The sequence below is a fragment of the Paralichthys olivaceus genome, chromosome 5 (assembly GCF_024713975.1).
Source record: "Paralichthys olivaceus isolate ysfri-2021 chromosome 5, ASM2471397v2, whole genome shotgun sequence".
Classification (NCBI taxonomy): Eukaryota; Metazoa; Chordata; class Actinopteri; order Pleuronectiformes; family Paralichthyidae; genus Paralichthys; species Paralichthys olivaceus.
The window spans coordinates 13,235,702-13,255,605 of record NC_091097.1 but is presented as its reverse complement, the minus strand read 5'-3'; the positions used below and the strand labels follow the sequence as shown (position 1 = coordinate 13,255,605).

The window sequence follows — 19,904 nt, the reverse complement described above, 5'->3', positions numbered from 1 at the left end:
TTCGGTCACTTGGAGGCAGCAACGCAAGCACAATACCGATATGCATCACGGAGCGCTTGTTATCTGTGAAAATGGTTGCTCATGTATACATCTGGCTGACAAGTTTTATTATCCACCGGTGTGAAGACTTAACGCTCTGTTTTGGTCTCCACCATGTCCTAATGGAAAGAAGCAGGTATTAAGCTGAGCAGAGATGCAGGGTTGTTTCATATAACACATTCAAATCTGATATATTGTTATATAATTTGAGATTTGAGGTCACACCTTATATTACATACAGTCAATACAGTGTAGAATTTGTCCCATCGTCCAACAGCAGCAGAATAAGGCTAATTAAATTCTGCTCTTCCTCATCGGGCAACACTGTTTCTGAATGCAGTTTGGCTCCAGTGCCAATTACATGTTCCCCCATCCTTGGAGGAGACCTTTACAGGCTGACAGCAGCCCTCATTTGGTTTATGTATAAACTACGTTTCCTGGATTTTTTCCTGGCTTGTCACCTGCTGGGTCATTATCATTCCCTTTGCATGCCTAACCAATTTACTCTCACTCTCTCTTCCTCCTCGCTCTCTGTGACATGTCTGTTTGGATGCTGGCTCTGCCTCCTCGCTGCACCCTGGGGCAACCGTCCTCCCAGGATCCATGTGGCAGTAATGAAGGATGGCAATTACACGAGGAAAAATAACTCTACGCTGTCTCTGTTTGGAGGCTACAGGGTGCTCTGGGAACGGCTAAGCCAATTAACCCCAAATAGATTAATCACAGAGCAAAAGTCCTTTCCACCAGCCTCTGTCAACCCCTAATTAAGATCATTGTGTAGCATTCATATAATTACTAGCCGTGATTGAATATCAAACAAACAACACTGCAGAGTTGTTCCATCTATGGGCGTCAGTTCTCACAGTTGTGAATGAAGAGTGTCGCACTGTTTTACTTCGTTATACGGCATAAGCATTACAGCTTAATGCAAAAAGCTAAACATATATTGGCCCCCAAGGACAGAGCACAAGCAAAAGAGAAAGCACGGACATTAAGGGAAATGTGCTCGGAATCCAGAATGCAGCAAAGAAACCCATACAAATGGGGAAAACACAGTACCCTGGGACCCCGGGGTGATGGTGGGCCTGACTAAGAGAAACTGCAACATTATACAGCTCTGAAGGGAAAGAGAAAGTATCCGTTTGGATCTAAATAATGTCTGGTTGTCAGGGTTTTGAGGGTCTGCCTGCTGGGGGGACACCAGGGGTCGTCTCAGGGAAGCATTTTCCCCTTTTTACATGTATGCACTTCTAGATTTGCAGAACTTAAACATACTTATGTGTTTTGTTCTTAAAACTCATAATAACTGGTTTTATCATCTGTGCTGTTTATTAGGAGACAGTAAATACTCATTCTTATTTGGCTGACACCTTTTATTTGACATCAATTATAGACATTTTGCTTGTTTTGAAATGATTGTCAGGATGAAATAAAACTCACCTGGAGCTTCACCTTGACTCCGTCGATGTTCAGGACTTTATTCTAGGAGAGAAAGGAAGATATTATAAATGACAGAGCCAAAATTCAGGCACTTTTCCAACCAGGAATAATGTTTTCCGTGTACGGAAGAAACAAGCTTGGCTGGGTGTGTGTGTTTTTGTGCAAACCTGTCTGAAAACTCTCCTTTCTCCTCTCTATCAATATTGCATGGCTCCACCTGACCCAGCCTCTTTTGATGAGGCCTCGCTGGTTTCCTCCAGAGGTTTAACCCGCCCTGCTCTCCCTGTCTCAGGCTCTGTACCTTCATTCTTGAGGAGACATTGATCGGAGCTTCGATCTGCTCCACCACACAGCAGAGTGAAGCTCAGCCAAACAGATGTGCAGTTTGTCAGGTCAGAAGATCACTCTGTCTGGAGAGCTGAGTGGACAAAGGTTAAACAACCTGCCATCTCATTAACTTCAGTCTAAATGATGACTGGACTTTAAGTTAAAAATATCTGGACTGTGGAGAGGAGCCCTTCACCTCATTGATCCAACATCATTCATCACAGTGGTGATCTACACGATTAATCTGTATCTTGATTAACCCATTCATGGTTTTTATTCAATCATAAAACCATTCTTCTTCAAATTTCTCTGAGCCAAATTATGGCAACTTCAAACTCCTTGATTCAGCAAAATCCTCACTTTTGAAAATCATTAGTATTTTGCTTGAACAGAAATATTTGAACAATCTAATCACATGATCTAAAGCGTATTGAGCAAGAGAGTTTAGGGCAAATGCAAACACACTTTTGTTTTATGTCAGAAAAAAGTGCACATGGTTCAAAAGGGTTGTACTTAGTCTTTTAATTAATCCTTGCTGTGTTTTGGGAATAACAAGCAATAAACCAATCAGAGTGAAATCTCCCATTACCTCTAAAACCAAGTGCTCTTGCACACTGGCCAAGTGCGATTGCCATTGCAGATTTGCAGGTAGTAAGAAAGATCGGTTCTCTGCAGAGGAAATGATGCTGCTTGTGCACAAGGGGAAAGTTTGCAAGTTGACCAAAAAGCAACAGCAGGATTTTACCAAAGCTTCCTGAGGTACAGCAGGTGTGAGAGGAGGCAAGTTTTAGCAAATCCACTCAATAGAGGTGATTTAGTCTGGACCCCTGCAGGTGGTGCAACAGAATGGGTAGTAGCATAGACTGTATAAGGATGGATGACACATCACTTTCTCCCAGTGAATCTAATGAAGTCACCAGCCGATACAAATGCTCAACCAATCGCGAGTCACTCTCATTCGTTTTTTTATTTAGCATCAAACAACTTAAACTGTAAAAATCCCTGTACACCAGGCAGTTACAGAGGACAGCCAGCTCCATTACAAATGATGACTTGCATCCTCTGCATCGGGAATTTCAGCTTCTACCATCTGGTCGAAGGATTACAGTCCCAAGGAAAACAAAACGCTATAGAAATAGTTTTGTTCACTTGAACAGGTTAGAGCCATATTCGCACATTTGTCATTATCCAATTTTCTATTGATCACAAAGCATTTTAGCACTTTTTGTCATGGTTTTTGTCTTGTCTTCTGTCAATGTGTTATAATTTTGATCTGTGTTTTGGATGGATGCCTTCTCATTTCTTTTTGCTGCAAAACAAATCTACCTACGGGTTTAAAATAAAGTAACCTAACCTAACCTAAATAAAAACCATTGAACAAACATCAGTGTGATAAGAACTGTTTAAAATGCCAAAAAACATCTTTGAGAAAACTTTGATAAGTACTTTAGTCCATGTCCTATCCACTTACATGGAAGAGGCAGGATGTATCACCAGGCTTTACTTTTGGAGTGCAATCATATTGTTAATTTTTTTATGCAGTCTACAGGTACTACGGTGGTACATGCTCAAGCTAGCATTGCTAAATCGATTGTTGAAATAATTCCTGATATACTTACGGGTTAATAAACTATATAAATGTCTCTAACAGACGACTGTGCATATTGATTATGTGCAATATGAAGCAGAGCAGCTTTAAGTGTCTCTTGTACACTCTCATTCTCATCAATACATTTATTTCACCACATGAATTCCCCATCTTAAGTCTCTGCTGTTAAAAAGAAGAGGTCAAGACGTTCCTCAGTGACTCACACACCAGCCTCCCAATACGACGGTGTGGATTACCTCACCTGGTGCCACGGCAACGGTCAAAGCCTCCCTCTCCACCATCATCCCCTCTGAGCTGTTCCTGAAAGCCACGGCTGACCTTCTACTGCTCTGAGCCAGAGACACAGGAGATATTCAACCCCGGCAAGATGCTAATCTTCCCTCAGAGCACCCGAGAAAAAAAAAAAATAGATGCAGTCTTTGTTGACGTGTTCGGTTGATTTGCATCCTCACGAGTCACACAGGAGGAAACTCATAAATATTCACAGACAAGTGAAGCTGTACACTGTGTGTCTATATGTGTGATAGGAATCAAGAGTCTCAAAAGACTTCCTCCATGTTCTTGTTATCGCTAAAAACCACCATGCTGAGGATTTTGTGGTTAGTCAGGGTTGATTACACCTATAATTATGCTGGAAATATTTGAAACCAGACAGAACAGGGCATAACGACGCAGATTGAATAATCTCAGAGAGTGAGGACTGAGCAGGATTAATAAAGCATCTCAGCAGCTTATACAGAGAACGAGTCCACTGTGGAAGACGGGGAATTAAGGTACTGTAGATTAAAGACTGCCCATCACACTTCCAGCAACACTTTACTTTCTCCACTTTATTTTTCAAACCCCTCTCAAGCTTCAGCGTCTTTCAAGGGGACACCGCTCATACTCTGTGATCTGCTTACAATTAACAAGAAGCTTGTACCACTCTCAGGTCAGTTTAATTCCCCGAGCTGCAGCAGAAAACATCTTCAAATACATACTGCTCTACTTAGCAGCCAGACACAGGAAGCTGGCTATCTAATGCATATGTTTGAGTGAGTGAGGAGATACAGTCGGCACAGGAACAGCACTTCTCATGGGATCATGAATCAAAAAAGGGCACTTGGAGCTCTCAGAGCAGGTGTCAGCCATCCATCAGATATACCACTTATCATTTGAGGGTCATGGGTGCAGCCAATCCAAGCAGATATTGGATAGATAGGCGGGGCTACACCCTGGATGGACAGGGTTGACATGCAGAGGCAACAACCACTCAGGCTCACATTCACACCTACGGGAAGTTTAGAGTTGCCAATTAACCGAAAACCAACACTGAGAACATGCAAACTCACAGAAAGGATCTTCTTGATATGTTGTGACGTCTGTAGCGTGAGCCAATGCAACATTGAATGACTGAGAGACAACGAACAGGAGCACTCTGGCCCCAAAATAGACGCAAATGAAGCATTGTCGTGATCAACAATGCTGCTTAAGCTAATGAATCCCAGACGCCGCTGCTAAGTATTGAACTCATCGCGTGTCCAAATTGCACCGAATTCGACACCGCACGTAACAATACACAGCCAAGTATGATGCTAAGAAGATGAACGGTTCTCGAGATACGCGATTCACACACAGACAGACAAACAATTGGGGATTATGGGATGAAAGATTGAGTTTCTCAATGTCTCCTTTTGTTCTGAAGGAATCAACACATGTCAGAAATCAAAGCAGTTCAGAAAAAAAAACAAAGTACCGAGACATAAAGGAGAGGCAGAGCTCTCTGCTCCGCTGTCGGCCCAACTTCCAGCTGTCAAGTTTTCGATGTCATGCTGACACAGACATATGCACACACTCTCAAATACTGGATCTAAAACATTCTGCCACCCCAACCTCTCCATCTGCTGCAGAGAGGCACACGTTTCAGCTGCTGCTCCTCAATGAAGTTGATAGTGGAAACAGCTCGTCCAATATCAATGAATCAATCTCCCCTCCTCTTCCTCACTCGTCTTACACCATAACACACCTCAAGTTAAAGCCTTTCAGCCGTTTCTGTGTTTTACAGGAAGCCCTTGTTTTAGTTTTGGAGAAATAACTACTGCTATGGGTAAAATGCCAGCTTAGAACCTATGGTCAGCCTATAATTATCTGTTAGTATTTGTTGAGTTACTTTTGTTATGATCAGTATGTGTGAAGTGCGACCTGGCATGTATAACACCCCCCACCTCCATTATCTAAGAGGCTAATAACAGATATTTCCCCCTCTCCTCGATGCAGTCGGCTCAGCATTTTCTACAAAAACATTCAAATTAAATAGCGCTGCATATTCTCGCACAATAAATCACATATACACCAGACACACAAAGGAGTTCATTCATTCATTAAACGATTACACTTCCTGAGCCGGCACAGTTGGCAGAGATTGGGCAACATTTCACGTGGTCACTGTGATTTTGGCTTCTGATTTCTACGTCAGCTCTGACTGACAAAAGGTATCTCTCCTCCAAAACACGTGTGACTAAGAAGTCAGTGTAATAGTAGGGACCTTCCTATTACAGACTGTACCTCACTCGGGAAACAAAGATTAATTGAAAGAGCTGTGGACCTCTGGGCTCCTTCATCAACAATTCAGGCTTGCTCATCTATTTCTACGGCTCAGAGGCACTGGCAGAGCGAGAGTGCTGCTGCAGAAGATCACAGCAAATAAAGGAAGAAATAAAATAAATATGGATGAATAAAATTGATCATCTGGGACCACAAGGCATTGGTTAACAGGGAAACTTGGTTACTGCCAGGGACTCTCTACTTCTTTTACGGAATTGTGTTGTAAAGCCTTAAAATGTGGCTTCCAATTGGATGTAAACATGACTAAAGTGGTTAACTTTGCTCTTTTTATTTCAGCCCATGTTTCAGATTAAAGCTCCTTCTTGGAAAAAGCCTCTTCTATGTATTTTTGATCTATCACCTGTAACCCGCAGCAACACACTCACACCAACGCAGGCACTATTTTCTGATGCTGTATCACAAAGCCTTGACCTCTCTGGAGCTCTTTCCCCAGGCTCCTCTCACATGCTGGTCTGCTACAAATCAAAATGGCAATGCGACGGTATGGCTGTTGGCTGATGTATAATGGCGTTGGGCACTGAAACTCCTTTCTTTAGTTCTACCTCCATTTAGACTTGAATATATGAACAAACACAGAGGTAGGTTTAACACAGACATCCAAACACCGCCATTATAAGCACAGCCAAACTGCAAATGTCCCTGAGAAACACCTCTATTTATTTTGGTCCAGCATCATCACGGGCGGATATCTGCCAACGCATATGCTGCTCAGATTTTCGCAACTGCTGAGACACATTTCCTGCAATGATGTGCCTTGTCTCAAGAATATAGTGGAAAACAAACTTCAAACATAAACTGTGTCAAAAATATAAACTATAATCATCAGATGGAACACAAAAATCATCAAACACAAAGATCAGGCTCCTCATGGTGGCCTGTAGATACAAGTTGGAGTTCTTGAGCACTTATAGTTCCATGGAACAGATTTTCACGTTTCTGTGTGTCTTGGATGTGCACGAGGACACATGCAGAAATTCAATTCACATCCTTGCAAGTACATTCCCACGATTCCACTGTGATGTAATGAGACAGGACAAAGGCAGGGAAGACTGCAAACGTGAATGTGGATTTCCTTGTTAATGTGTCATGAGGAAGGAAATAATAATCAATCTGTTGTTTGTGAGTTGATATTGGAATAAGTTATATAAAAGTAAATCAATGAGCAATCTAGAAACAGCACACATTATCTACTATCAGTCTACACAATGTCATTTTTGATAAATATCCCTGTCTCTCTGGTTTACTGTGTGTGTCTCATCTCTGTCTCTCATCAGCTTCATCATGAAATGCTCCCATATTCCAACAGCTCGCCGCTTCTTTCATGCCACGGTTAAATATTCATGATGCTCATCAGGGCTCTCCTCTCTACATCCCTGTGACATTAGGGCAGCATGTGGCAAAGCTGCTTTTCATTAATTACCATAGACTGCTTAATTACAAACATCTCCCTGGGCAGAAGTGAACCTCAACCAGGGTGTACACACACACGCACACACACACGAATGTTCACGTGTACATGGACAGAGTTGGGCAGAAATTCAAATGTAGCTGAATTCTTGACATTTTTTAGTTTAATAAGGGCTGAGTCTTGTGCATCAACAAAATAAAACAGCTTGCCCCTGATTATAATACAACTAGGACAACACACAGGACAATTAGTGATGGTCAAAAAGGTTTAGTTCAAATACATTGTTCCATTGTAATTTCTTTCTCATCTTAATTCAATTCCAGGCAGGCAAAAACCATTACTGCCACTTGCTGGCATGATTACACCTGGCACTTAAACTGCACCCACTCAGAGGAGGCAGGCGGTCTGACAGGCAGGCAGGAGAGTGGATAATGGAGAAATCAGTCGGTCAACCCTTCACTTAATATAAAAAGCATGCAGGAGCTGGAAACAAGTGAAAGACAGATGCATAAAGAACATCATGAATGAGGAGACGGACTGTCAGCGACATCCAGAGATTCAGATTTTTGAGATGGGTCCATTATCGTCACTTCACATATCAGACCTGTCTCTCTCGCTGCAGTCTTACATTCCTCATAAATCTGAATAATAAACATTTCCAGCCTTATATTATGGATTCTGCTGGTTTTGATTCTTCAAATTCTTCCTAGAACAGAATTTAAATACTCTAAGTGGCAGTATGTAACATTTATTATGCTCTAAAATACGACTTCTGAGCTGCTACTTTCACACCAAGGCTGTTTGACTCGCAGAAGGCATGCTCCAGATTCCTGCATTAGCTGAGACAGATGCAGGTGGAGTGAAGGGCTGGTGTGGGGCAGAGAGGAAGGGCTGGTGGGGGGCAGAGAGGAAGGGCTGCTAGCACAAAGCTTGATTTCCAGAGGTGGAAGTGGAAACACTTTTTTTGCAGTACAGCTAAGGATTGAACATGGACAAGAGGAACACATGCAAAGGCTCACAAGTCCTGAAGCAGCGTAACCACTGTATCAATTATTAATCACCACACACTGTTTAAAATCATGATCAGATTTTGATCAAATCTATGAATTTTACACAGAAACAACAGACACAGTCTGTACAAGCAAATGTTCTGTGACACCTTCTCTGTGCAGCAGAAACACTCGTCTCTAATATAAATGAAGTGACGGATCAGTGGACAAGTCATTTTTTCAAACCTAACCCTAAAACCAAGTCTTAACCTGCAAAAAGCCCATTGAATTTTTGAGGACAGACCAAAATGTTTTTCCCAAAAGTTAAGGGAAAGTTATTCACATCACACATGTCCTCATTTTATGTATTTTAGCCTTCGCCATGGATGGACTCAATCACGAGACAATGAACGTTGTGTCTTCCCTTCACATCAACATTTCTTAAATATTTACTCTTGATTAATCGATTATGATCCAGTCAACAGAACAGCAGACAAGAGCGACAGAGATCACCAAACGTAAAGTAGCCTGCGTCCTAAAACATGACTCGAGAGCAGGTTGCTGCAGTTTTCAGGCCAATGATGATGTAAGAGTGACAACAAACAATGTCTGGCTACAGTCGGAAGAGAGATACAGATGCGCAACAAGATCTGCATGCCTTGATCTCCCATGGCTCAGTAACAGTTGTCACATCTGTTAAGCATTGTGATCAGTGTGAGTTTGTATCCTGTGTGTGAATGTACGTGTGTTTGTGTCGCTGGATGTGTGACCGAACGGAAACCACACCAGTATCTCACCTCATGATTTAGCACGAGGGAGACAGACGGCCATCCCCCATCAATAATCTAATGATGGAGGGATGAATTTCTCATAAAAGGAATTTTAATGTTTAATGTCCTCACCCCGCTCAGGAAATATACACAAACCGATTCCGTCTGAACTTTAACACACATACTCAAACCTCATCAAAGTGAAAAAACATCTCTTCCTCATCCGTGTGCAACTGAGGGCTCAGCTCAGATCAGTTAATTCACACATTTTCAGGCCATTCAAGCACTAAGCTGTGATCAGTGCTATTGATCACACGACGAGGGCTCGGCCTCCCACACAAACCATCAAGCACTGTTTACTGGGAGGTTGACCAAACCACAGTAAGTACAAGTCTCCTGATGAATTGCACGTCCAACTGGGATGATTGGCTTTGCATCATGGAGGTCAGAGGTCACGACAGAAATCTATATTTACTGCTTCAATTGTAGGTGGTTTGACAAAGAGCATCAACAAAGTCTGGTAGTTCTCGTAGGTTTAAGAAAAGGAAATTGTGCAGGAAACGTAAATAATTAAAGACCTGTGAAAACTGGAGTTAAGGTGCAGACGCCAATATTGATATCTACTTTTATCTATTTTATCAGTATAGACAAACCATTATTTATTATAAGCATAAACACTTTACAAGACTAAGACCAAGATGTATGCTAAGTAGAAAATGTATAATGTATAAGCTATAAATTACTAACTTCACAAATGAACAAGACAAAAAAACAACATAAAAAATACAGCTTTTAATCTGATCGAAAAAAAAATCTGGCCCTGCTTACCTATTGGTTGGGCTCTGTGCTGGATAACGATACTCTGAGTTGAATGAATACTGTTTTATATCAGCTGTAGTGTTAGTTACATGTAAAAAATCAACAGCATCATCAATCTGATCACTGTGGAAATGGATCCCAGCAAATTCACGACTGAACTAAAACCTCATGTATATGAGATGCATGGAAAAATCCACAATCTTCCATATGGGATGTGACCGAGCGTGTTTCCCATGTGTTGACCCAGAGCAGAGGAGGACGAAGGTCAAAGATCTTATTTTTCATGCATCTTTCATTCTAATAGCAGCAAAAGTTCTTAAATGTGGGAGCAGGAGTGCTGACATGCATCCCCACTTCAAATTTTGTTAAAATCAGACGCCTGAAAGGTTTGAGCAAAAATGTTGCAGTCGTCTGACTCAGAGCTGCCCCCCCCCACCCCCACATACATACTAAGTACACCCAAAAATAACATCAGTGAAATCTGAATAGATGCTGTTTGTTATGTGTGAAACTTGTCCGTGCCTCGACATATAAACTTGATTTTACATGATGCCACGGCTCCGTCAGCGAGGTGTGAAACCTCTGGTCAGACTTGTGACACACAGGAGTCACACTCGTGTAAATGGAAATGAGAAGGGTAAAGAGAGGATGGTGGAGGAGGCATGGTTACGCTTCAAGGTGAATGCTAACATTTTGTTTGTGTTGAGCAGCAAAGAGACATGATGATCAATGCTGCCACAAACACAGTTGACAGCACCTGCACCTCCTCTCTCCTCTCTCCTCTCCATCCCCTATTCTCTCTTTGTCTCTCAGTACCATGAGTTTCCGGAGCTTTGAGTGATGCACTCTTTTCATTTTCATTTGTGCCTGTGTCATTTAACATTACATAATATCCAAATATACAAAATGCTAGGGCAACATTGCCATCGAATGATTTTGTCCATCACGATGGACGGATGGTCACAATCAACTGTTTCAATGTAGCGTGACTGCACGGGAGCTGATCATCAGATCTGTGGGGATGAACTAGAAGCCGTCTGCTGGTAATTCTCTGGGTACCTGTGTAACACTTTTGTGGATTCAGCTGCCATGTTTGTTGACATTGTTGACACTGTGTTGACTAAAGATTTTCTATTAACAATGAGATCATTCACTCCAACCGCCCACTCACAGGAAATGACGCTGGTGATCAAATGACACAGTCAACGATATTGGGGGTGTACAATATCTTTGCAGTAAATCATTGGAGACGTAAAGCAGTGTTGTGATGTATAATCTGTTATGGGCTGTACAGTGACCCTGGGAAACAGACTCCATCTCCAGAATGTATCCACAAGAGTATTGTAGTTCATCGTAGTGAACAAAGCAAGGGCTGTCAACATAGACCGTGTATAAAGATGGATGACATGAGCATTTCTGTCATTTTAGGTAGTGCTTATCACAATGATTTATGTACATTTAATTGTATTAGTTATTTCATTCTATAAAAATAGGGTGAAACATCATGACTAGCTGAGCTGAGATTACTTGCAATTAGTTGAGCACATGTATCAGCTGGACCTCAACACCATGACTCAATCCGCCTACTGTGCAGACTGTGGTCCTCAAATCATGTGATCGTATCAAAGGTGTTGTGATGGATGAAACTTGTGGATGCATAAGAAGTCTATCACTCACACATGTGACTGACAGCTGAGTGCCCTTGTCTCAGTGGATGTGAGTGCAGCTCGTCCCCTCACAGTGAATCTACATCTGCTGAAGGATTACTGTCTCTCTGGTGTCAGATAGTGAGGAGGAAAACATGAGGAAAGGTCGTTTTTTTCCACAACATCAAAAATGAGGGGAAGGTTGTCGAACTTATATAGTTAATAGGCCTCTCTGCTTCGCCTTGGAATTAGTTCCTCCGCTATTCCCCCCTTTCTCTCTCTCACTCTTAATGATCCTACATTTGTCTCCCAAAGAAATTGCTTTTCAAGCCTCGCTTCCAAACAAAGACATTTTGACCCTGTTCATGGAGACTGAATCTTCCCTTAAGCTGAAAACATTGTATTTCAGTAAGTTAAATTGGAGACTCATCGAGTTTACAGCGAGAGATAAATCTACCAACTTCCCTGCTGGTTTGTGGGATTTAAAAGGGATTAAATGTGTGAATAAATGTTTGCCTTCAGGCTACAATATTTAAAAGAATAAACAACCAACATTACATGTATTATTTTCTAGAGAGAATGTATCCAATGCTGCACTGTGAAGGAAAGTGACAGAAAAATGAAACAAGTTTTAAATATGATGGATGTAAACAATTACAGTATGGGAAATTGATATTGGACTATGAGTGTGTAACTGAGACAAAGTGGCTGACATGACAGTTACTAAAAGAAACTGGTAACAGATTGGTAGAATGGCCTCATACACCGTACATGCAGGTGGTGGAACCCCAGTCTGGAGGAGGGGGTTCAGCACCAGGGACAGCTCCCACCACAGACTACCACAGCTCTGAGAAGGATTTGGACTTGGCATTTTTATTTATTTATTTATTTTTTAACAAAAGCCAGTGAATTAAAGACCCAAGGACAACAACTCATCTTCCCACTTCCCATAAAAACATTGACCTGATCTGACGTCCGAAAAAAACAGATCCAACCCATATTGCATCCTTTCTACAAGTTCCTTTGTAATCCCTACAGTAGTTTTGACGTAATCCTGCTAACTAACAGAAAAATAATGCAAAAGAAAACATAAACTCCTCGGGAATAAAACCTTGTGCGTGTACAAACAAAGAATATATGAATATATATTTCGTGAAAAAATATACTAACCCCTGCAGATTATAGATATTCCTCTGATCCATAGAGCTCAATTAATGAGGTACATGAATGTTCCACACGAGGTTACATATTCCTTCATTAAATTCAATAGTGTCTTTTGTGTCAATACCACTCACACTGCTTCAAATACTCACTAGAGCACCAAATGTGTTTTCGTCCACAGGTGAAACTATAGCAATATATACAGTACTTCAGTTTGAGTAATGTTTGATAAGAAAATGCAGTGCCAAGTCGTTTTTAAAAACTTCTTAAAGCCTTAAGAAGAATGAAACTAATACATCTGTGACCCGTTTTCATTTCAAGATTTGCAGTATATCTTCAGTCTGAATCAGTGGCTGCCACAGACAAGGCGGGGGAGCTCGACTGTATTGTGAGAATGACTAATGCATTGTTTTGGTCCTTTCATGAGATTTGTTGACAGAGGGAAAAGGCTGAATAACACCATGCATCTTAATAATTATCCCAGACCCACCAAAGAACGGCCTTACAGTTCCATCTTTGTCTCTGACTAATGAGAAAATTAATGAATGTAAAGCAACTATTGTCTGATATCAACAAAGTTTGAATATGTTAACCATTTGCATCTGTGGAGTCGTCTTGATTAAGGGCTTTCTAAATCTGAATTTAAACTGACATTGCTTCTCATAGTTTAACGGCTTTAATGTGTCTGATGTTTAATTAAAAACTAAATTCAATACAGCAATTATTGAATGTGCGTTTTCTCTTCTGCTGTCTGTGGAGATATGAAATTAAGCCCTGGAGAGCCAGGCCTTGATACAAAAGACAGGGTTGTTGGAGTCTTTTGTCCGTAGGTCTTTTTCATTCCATGACAGAGACTACAGTTGTCCTCCACTGATAAAGTCTGATCCTCATTGTATCTCAGGCAGATGGAAGAAGCACAAGTGATGTAAGCTGTGTTTAAAGAGAAAGGCAGAGAAGAAATTGTCTTTGTCCTATCATCTCGTGTTTGTGTCCATGCATGTTGTAAATCTGTACTTCCGTGAGCTAAAAGACACATATTAAGACACAGCAAGAAAAAAAATGGTGCCTGAGCGACAGGGGTCATTTTCTCCTGACTGATGCCTTTCCCATGCTGCCTGTAACCTCCTGACTGAAGCAGCACGGCTACTCCTTCAAGCTACCGACGTCAGGGGCCACACAATCAAACACAAAGCTCTGCTCTCCGGTCAGCCTTGTCCATCTGCCCGTCAGTTAGGACCTGTATTACCATGGCAACAGGTGACCTGGACAAGCTGCATCACAGTTGGCGTGGGGACTGTATTATCTGATCTTCTCCTCCAAATGTTCTACTGATTTTTAATCCAAATAAAGTATTTTCTTAATAAAATGAGACAACTTGTGCTGGTGAATAAAGACAGTAGAAGAAAAACTGATTTTACACATGAAGGTCTGTTCACAGCTCTCGGGGAGTTGTATAAAGCTTTCTGAGGGAGCTATGTATGAATTGCATAGACTAAGAGTCTTCTTTTTACCTTGGAGACTCCAAAGTTTTATCATTTCCTATTTTTTTTTTTCATTTCTTGTTTCTTAGTTGCTCACATCATAAAATTGAGCTGTCTCTGTTTTGCGTATTGTAGTTTTGTGCTCGTCTCTAGTTCTCATTTCTCTCTCGGAGAAGATTTTCATCTCAAAAAGATGGCGGTCAGTTTCCTATGAATGTTTGGCAGCAATTATCTGTCAGAGTATGATATAACAAGGAAAGATCTACATGGAGTTAATATGATTAGACACAGTATTCTCTCTCTGTCTTTGAATTTATTGCCCTTCATAGGGAGATTCTCTAATAAAATCCGATGTTACTTGTATTTCCTATTCTGACTGCCTGGATTTTAAGCTTAACAAGGTACCAATGCAGCTTTGTAATCCTGAGAACATGCTGAGGTTTAAATGAGACGAGATCACAATAAACAAGATGGGGAGGAAAACACTGCATCGCACTGTAGCTTTGAAGTGGAAACCGGATCAAATCCCCATACGGAGCAAATTGCTTTTTTCTTTCCCAGCAAATAATGAGGATCAAAACTGTCTTTCCTAAAAATAACAATCACTCCCTGCCTCTCTGTGTCTCGGTGCATCCACCGTGGGAAGACAAACACTGAGGACCTTCATGTTTTCCTTCTCAACAAAGTTCGCATTCTACATTTCTCAAACAAGTAAATTGTTTGTACAAGTTGTGCAGTTGCATAAACGGTAACTTGAAATGTATGAATACGGGTTTTCTCTAAAAGTGCTCATGATAATTTAGTTGACTCTGTTGATAATTGAAAAGGTATCATTCATAACCTACAGGATGATGTTTCAATTGTCCTGAGAAACTGAGCCCTTTAACAAGAAACCATGCAGAAGAGAATGGGAGCCTTGAGGAGGATAATGAAATTATTCATGTCACAAAGCTTGGTGCCACACTGCGATTAAATAAGTCAATATGAGGAAAGAGCCGACTGAGCACTAAACTTTATGAGTTTTGCACTTTTTCCTCCCCGTGTGGTAAATGCAGCGAAAAAAAAATAGCTGATGAAGGTCTCTGCTGCGGATAGATAGGCCTAAACATACATTGGGGCTACAGACACTGTACTGTGTTGTAAGAGATGTTACATAAGTAGATAAATCAACCGCTCATCCGCCCACAAACTCATCCAAACCCACACACAGGGCTTTAGAATGGTTGGGTAATTTAGTTAAACACACACACACAGAGGCAGCCCATGTGAAAATGCCTCACAGGTGTTTAACGGGTCCAATGTTGCAACTTCACTTTATATAATGGTGATAACTTTTTAATTTTAAAAAGTTTCTGAAACTAAATTATCATGATAGGTGGAGCAGACTGGCATGTTGGATTCATTTAACCTTTGACAATAGGTTTTGTCTCCTCTGTGATGAGCGACTAAGATGAGTACAGTTTTTTAAAGACATTTTGTCCACCATTTTGCGGAGAGTGCGGAAGACACGCAGCAAAAAGACACGCAGGAGGGCTCAAGCCTCCGTGAATGGGGGACTCACTCTTCCATGGGCACCAGCCAGCGCCCCCAATAGGAAGACAGTTGACAGTGCTCTGCCAGAAGGGATGAAGCTGCTCACAAGTGCAAACATGTGACACAGAAAAAAAGATGTTTAGGCTTTTGCAAGCACACGCCGGCCAGTATCGTTCAAACCGCTTTGGATGCCATATTTGTTTACAGGCTTGTGCTCTGGAGTCAGTTGTGAGCGCTTCATAATCACCTAATCTGACAAAGTGAAAATGTGTGTGTGTGTGCGTGTGAGAGAGAGAGAGTTTGAATGTACCTGAGCCAGTGAGTGTAAAGGGATTATTTTAAACTCACAATGATTGTGTGAAAAAAAAGGCTTTTGGATGAAACTGGATAAAGCCTGTCACTGATTAGAACTAATAACAGTTTTAGCACTGATAAGTACTGGAAGGATGCAACTGTCTCTTTCTGCCACCCAGGGTCTTAGTGGCCACCCTGCATCTCATGGACGGACAGACGGACAAACACCTAAATGTGATCGTTAGAAAAGATGGACACGGTTTATTCCTGGACGTCCATGTGGGACCACAAATCTGGCACATAAGAGACATTGTTATCACCCAGGGAGCCAAAAAAACTAAAGCATGTCAAACTAATTTAAGAAATCAATATCTTGTGAGACTTCTAACACTAGAAATACTCACAGCTCTAGGCAATATAGTATATGAGACACTGAACAACTTAAAAAAAAAAATTCCCCCTTGTGCTTATGGCCTAATTTGTAAAAGGTATTGTTAAGGATTTGTTAAACTCACCCTGAAGTCAATGCCCACAGTGGAGATGAAGCTGCCCGCCAGGAACGCTCCATCCTTGAAGCGGACCAGTAGACAAGTTTTCCCAACGCCAGAGTCTCCGACCAGCATCACCTGTTGAGAAAAGAACCAGGAGGGAAAAGCTCAGACAGGAATGACTGGAAGGGTAAACAAAGAAACACACACAAATCTGTACGACCGGAGGTGTGAGGAAGAAATTTTCAGACTGTCTGACTGCATGATGAGGGTTAGAGTCAGACAACACTGAAATAACTCACAGGGAACCAAAAAACTCACAAACAAACAGGAAGATGCAGCAATGTTATGTAAAATATTTTGTCATCAGAAGATTTGAATCAAACTAAATTGAGTCCTGATATTTGGATTCTTGCCCAGTGAAGATGAAGGTAAACTGTATGTGAGCGAGTATGTGGCTGCTCAATATGGCCACCAGTGGATGTCTGCATTTCTCTTTATATTCTGAGCTGTGACGAAGTTAAATACCAGTATCAGGTTAGCTGAAGGACTGTGGGGGCCGCTGACCATGGAAATCATAAAGTAAGTTCCCCATGGGTGCAGAGAGGAGATGAAAGATAGAGGTGGAAGAACGGAGGGATGTAAAGTAACAGAGAAACCCGTCTGAGGCTCGAGCCCTCAGTTTCACTCTTCTCTGCATCCATTCTCATTCTCTTGTCCTGTCCCCCTGTTCCCTCCGTTATGCAGCTCTGCAGGAGGAGCTACCTGGTCTCTCCCTGCCCCTTGGTTGTTTTAAATCAAATGAAATCAGTCTCCTCAGTGAAGATTAATGATGTTACAGAGAAAACAGGACATAATGAAATATGGCACAATGAACAACAAATGACAATGTCTTATCTGCACAACAAAGGGGACTGCATGTCACTTGTCAGACTGAAAAGCAGATGTATGATAAATATTCAAGGAAAGACATTTTTTGTGCCAAAATGGAAACTAGAGAATTTGACTTTTCCCTGTAATCGTTCATTTGCTGGCTGCAAGAATGTTGACAAATGAAAATATCCACAGTTGACAGAGTGACGTGGCCTCGGTGGAACAATCGATTCAGCACATAAGCAGTGTTTTGGTTGCACTTGCACCAAACAGCTGCTTGAAAAACACAGAGTAGGTGGCACGAGTCCCATTGAAGCTATGCTGGGAGTGCACGCTGAGAGTCTGTGGGAGTGAGTCTGTGTTTGTTTTGCGATTAGGTGACAGTTCTCTTCTCACACAAGTGCTCACATCGTAGTTGGGCATAGCGAGATAACAATTTCACACAGTTAATTCAAACCCAGTGACCTGTGCTGCTGACACAAACACACACTCAACCCCAAGTTGCACAAAGTGAGCGAACAGCCTGTTTACTTGCTACTGCAGGCCCATTGTGAGTGTGTGTGTGTGTGTGTGTGTGTGTGTGTGTGTGTGTGTGTGTGTGTGTGTGTGTGTGTACTTGAACGTATATCTTTGTGTTGACAATTTTGAGCAGAGACCTTACGGGGACATTTTGGATGGTCCTCACTTTTTCAAAGGGCTTTTAAAGGGTTAAGATTTGCTTTTAGGGTTAGAGTTAGGTTTACGTCAGGGGCTAAGGAATGCATTATGCTGATGATAAGAGGGGTTGTGCGTGTGAGTTTGTGTGTACTTGTTTTTCTGCCTCTTTAGGATCTTTTCCAGCATAAACACTGATTTTGTCAGAACCAGAGGACCTCATGAGATCCGAAGCCAGGTCCTAATGAGGCAGAACTTCATTTCTGAGGTCCTGGTTAACGTTAGTGCTAAGATGTGAGTAGTGGTTTGGTTAAGGTTTGGCATGAATTGGTTATGGATAAGGTTTTTGTTGCTGGAAGCAAAGTTGTAGTGTAGCTGAGCAAATCTCTCTTTATCTCTCTCTGTATGTGTTGTATCTTTGTGCATAGTGGAGTGAGGAGATTCTTAAGACTTGGTTTTAGGGTTAAAATTAGGTTAGGTAGGTAAGAGGCGAGGGAATGTATTATGTCAATGAGTGTCCTCTCTGAGATAAAGGTAAAAAGGTGTGTGTGTGTGTGTGTGTGTACCCAGGTTATCGATCGTATTGACACAGCTGGCGTCAGCTCACTGCTGTTTCATGAATACAGGTTTTAAAAGACAGTGGAAGAAATTAAATCAAGTGTCCCCTATGTCTCGCCCTGCAGAGGTAAAGAATAAAGTCTCTGTATGATTTCTTATGTGGGATTATTTCATTTCCTTGTTTAGTTTCTGGTGACCTCTGTGTGCGTCAGTTCGCAGCCTCTGCAGCTCTGTGGTGAAAACACTGGAATAAAGCTCACTTCATGTGTTGCTGCAGCAGCAGCAGCTTGAGTCTTACCTTGAAGGCGATGTCATAAAACTCGCTGCTGTTGCTGATGGACGGTCTGCTGGGATGGACCACACCGTTCATCTGAACAATGGCCGGGCTGCTCCGCGCTGCTTTCCCGGAGCCTCTCCCGGAGGGGCTGCCTGTGGACGGGCTGCTGGACGCGGCTTTGCCCCTGGCAGCCTTCTTGCGAGACATTTCTCAAGATTTTCAATCACTGTATCTTCGTGAACCTCAGCTGAAGCCAAACAAGAAAGCCAGAGAAGAAAAAACAAACCCAGGCGGGATTGAAAAGTTTGCGCAGGTGGAAGTTGAACTGGCAAAAATAAAAATTCACCTGCGCGTCAAACGCATGCTCCCCTGACACCTGGCTACTCAAGGCAGGAGGGAAACGATCCCGAAAGGCTGAACGCGGTCGCTTCCGCTGTGGTGGAGCCGCTTCCTGCCGCGAACAGGCTGCTCTCTTCAGGGCAGCAGCCTCGGATCTGAGCGTCGATGGGATGTGGCACAAAACTGAGCCTGGAGCGCAGCGCGGTCAGGACGCAGGAGCGCAGCACTTCGCAGGAGTCAGGCTCTGTTTCTGTTTCCACTGAATCAACTCACTAAAGAATAATGCCCACCACGTGACTTGGTAGTGTTGACTGTGTGATGACTGTGAGGAGTAGTGAGGTCATCACGTGATTGTTATAAGGGTGACACACGGACGCTCTCCGCGGTGCTGAAATATAACTGATCTGTGCCAACAGTGTGTGATCACAGGCTTCCTCCTCAAACTGAAATGATCCGTTTCCATCGAATCCCTACGGGTTCAAAACGTTATGACACTGTTGTGGATTCAAATGTTTTCCTCTCTGAAATGACATTTTGAAATTTTGGATAAATCTGGAATATCAAAACAGACATCTGAAGTAATTTGCATATAGTA

General features: G+C 42.0%; 1 protein-coding gene across 2 annotated transcripts in view; it reads right to left on the bottom strand.

Moving 5' to 3' along the window:
• Positions 1-19,548, bottom strand: part of LOC109638690 (ras-related protein Rab-26-like) — a 42,489-nt gene extending 22,941 nt beyond the window's left edge. Inside the window, exons 1-4 of one of the 2 annotated variants that reach the window (XM_020101781.2) lie at positions 19,317-19,456; positions 18,992-19,217; positions 16,636-16,746; positions 1,480-1,521 (exon numbers count right to left, since the gene is read on the bottom strand). In XM_020101781.2, coding sequence (XP_019957340.1) covers positions 1,480-1,521; positions 16,636-16,746; positions 18,992-19,177 — 339 coding nt within the window. In that variant the 5' untranslated portion in view covers positions 19,178-19,217; positions 19,317-19,456. Of the gene's footprint in view, positions 1-1,479; positions 1,522-16,635; positions 16,747-18,991 lie in introns of both variants that reach the window. The other variant, XM_020101782.2, reaches the window with a different exon arrangement.
• Positions 19,549-19,904: the final 356 nt, after the last annotated feature.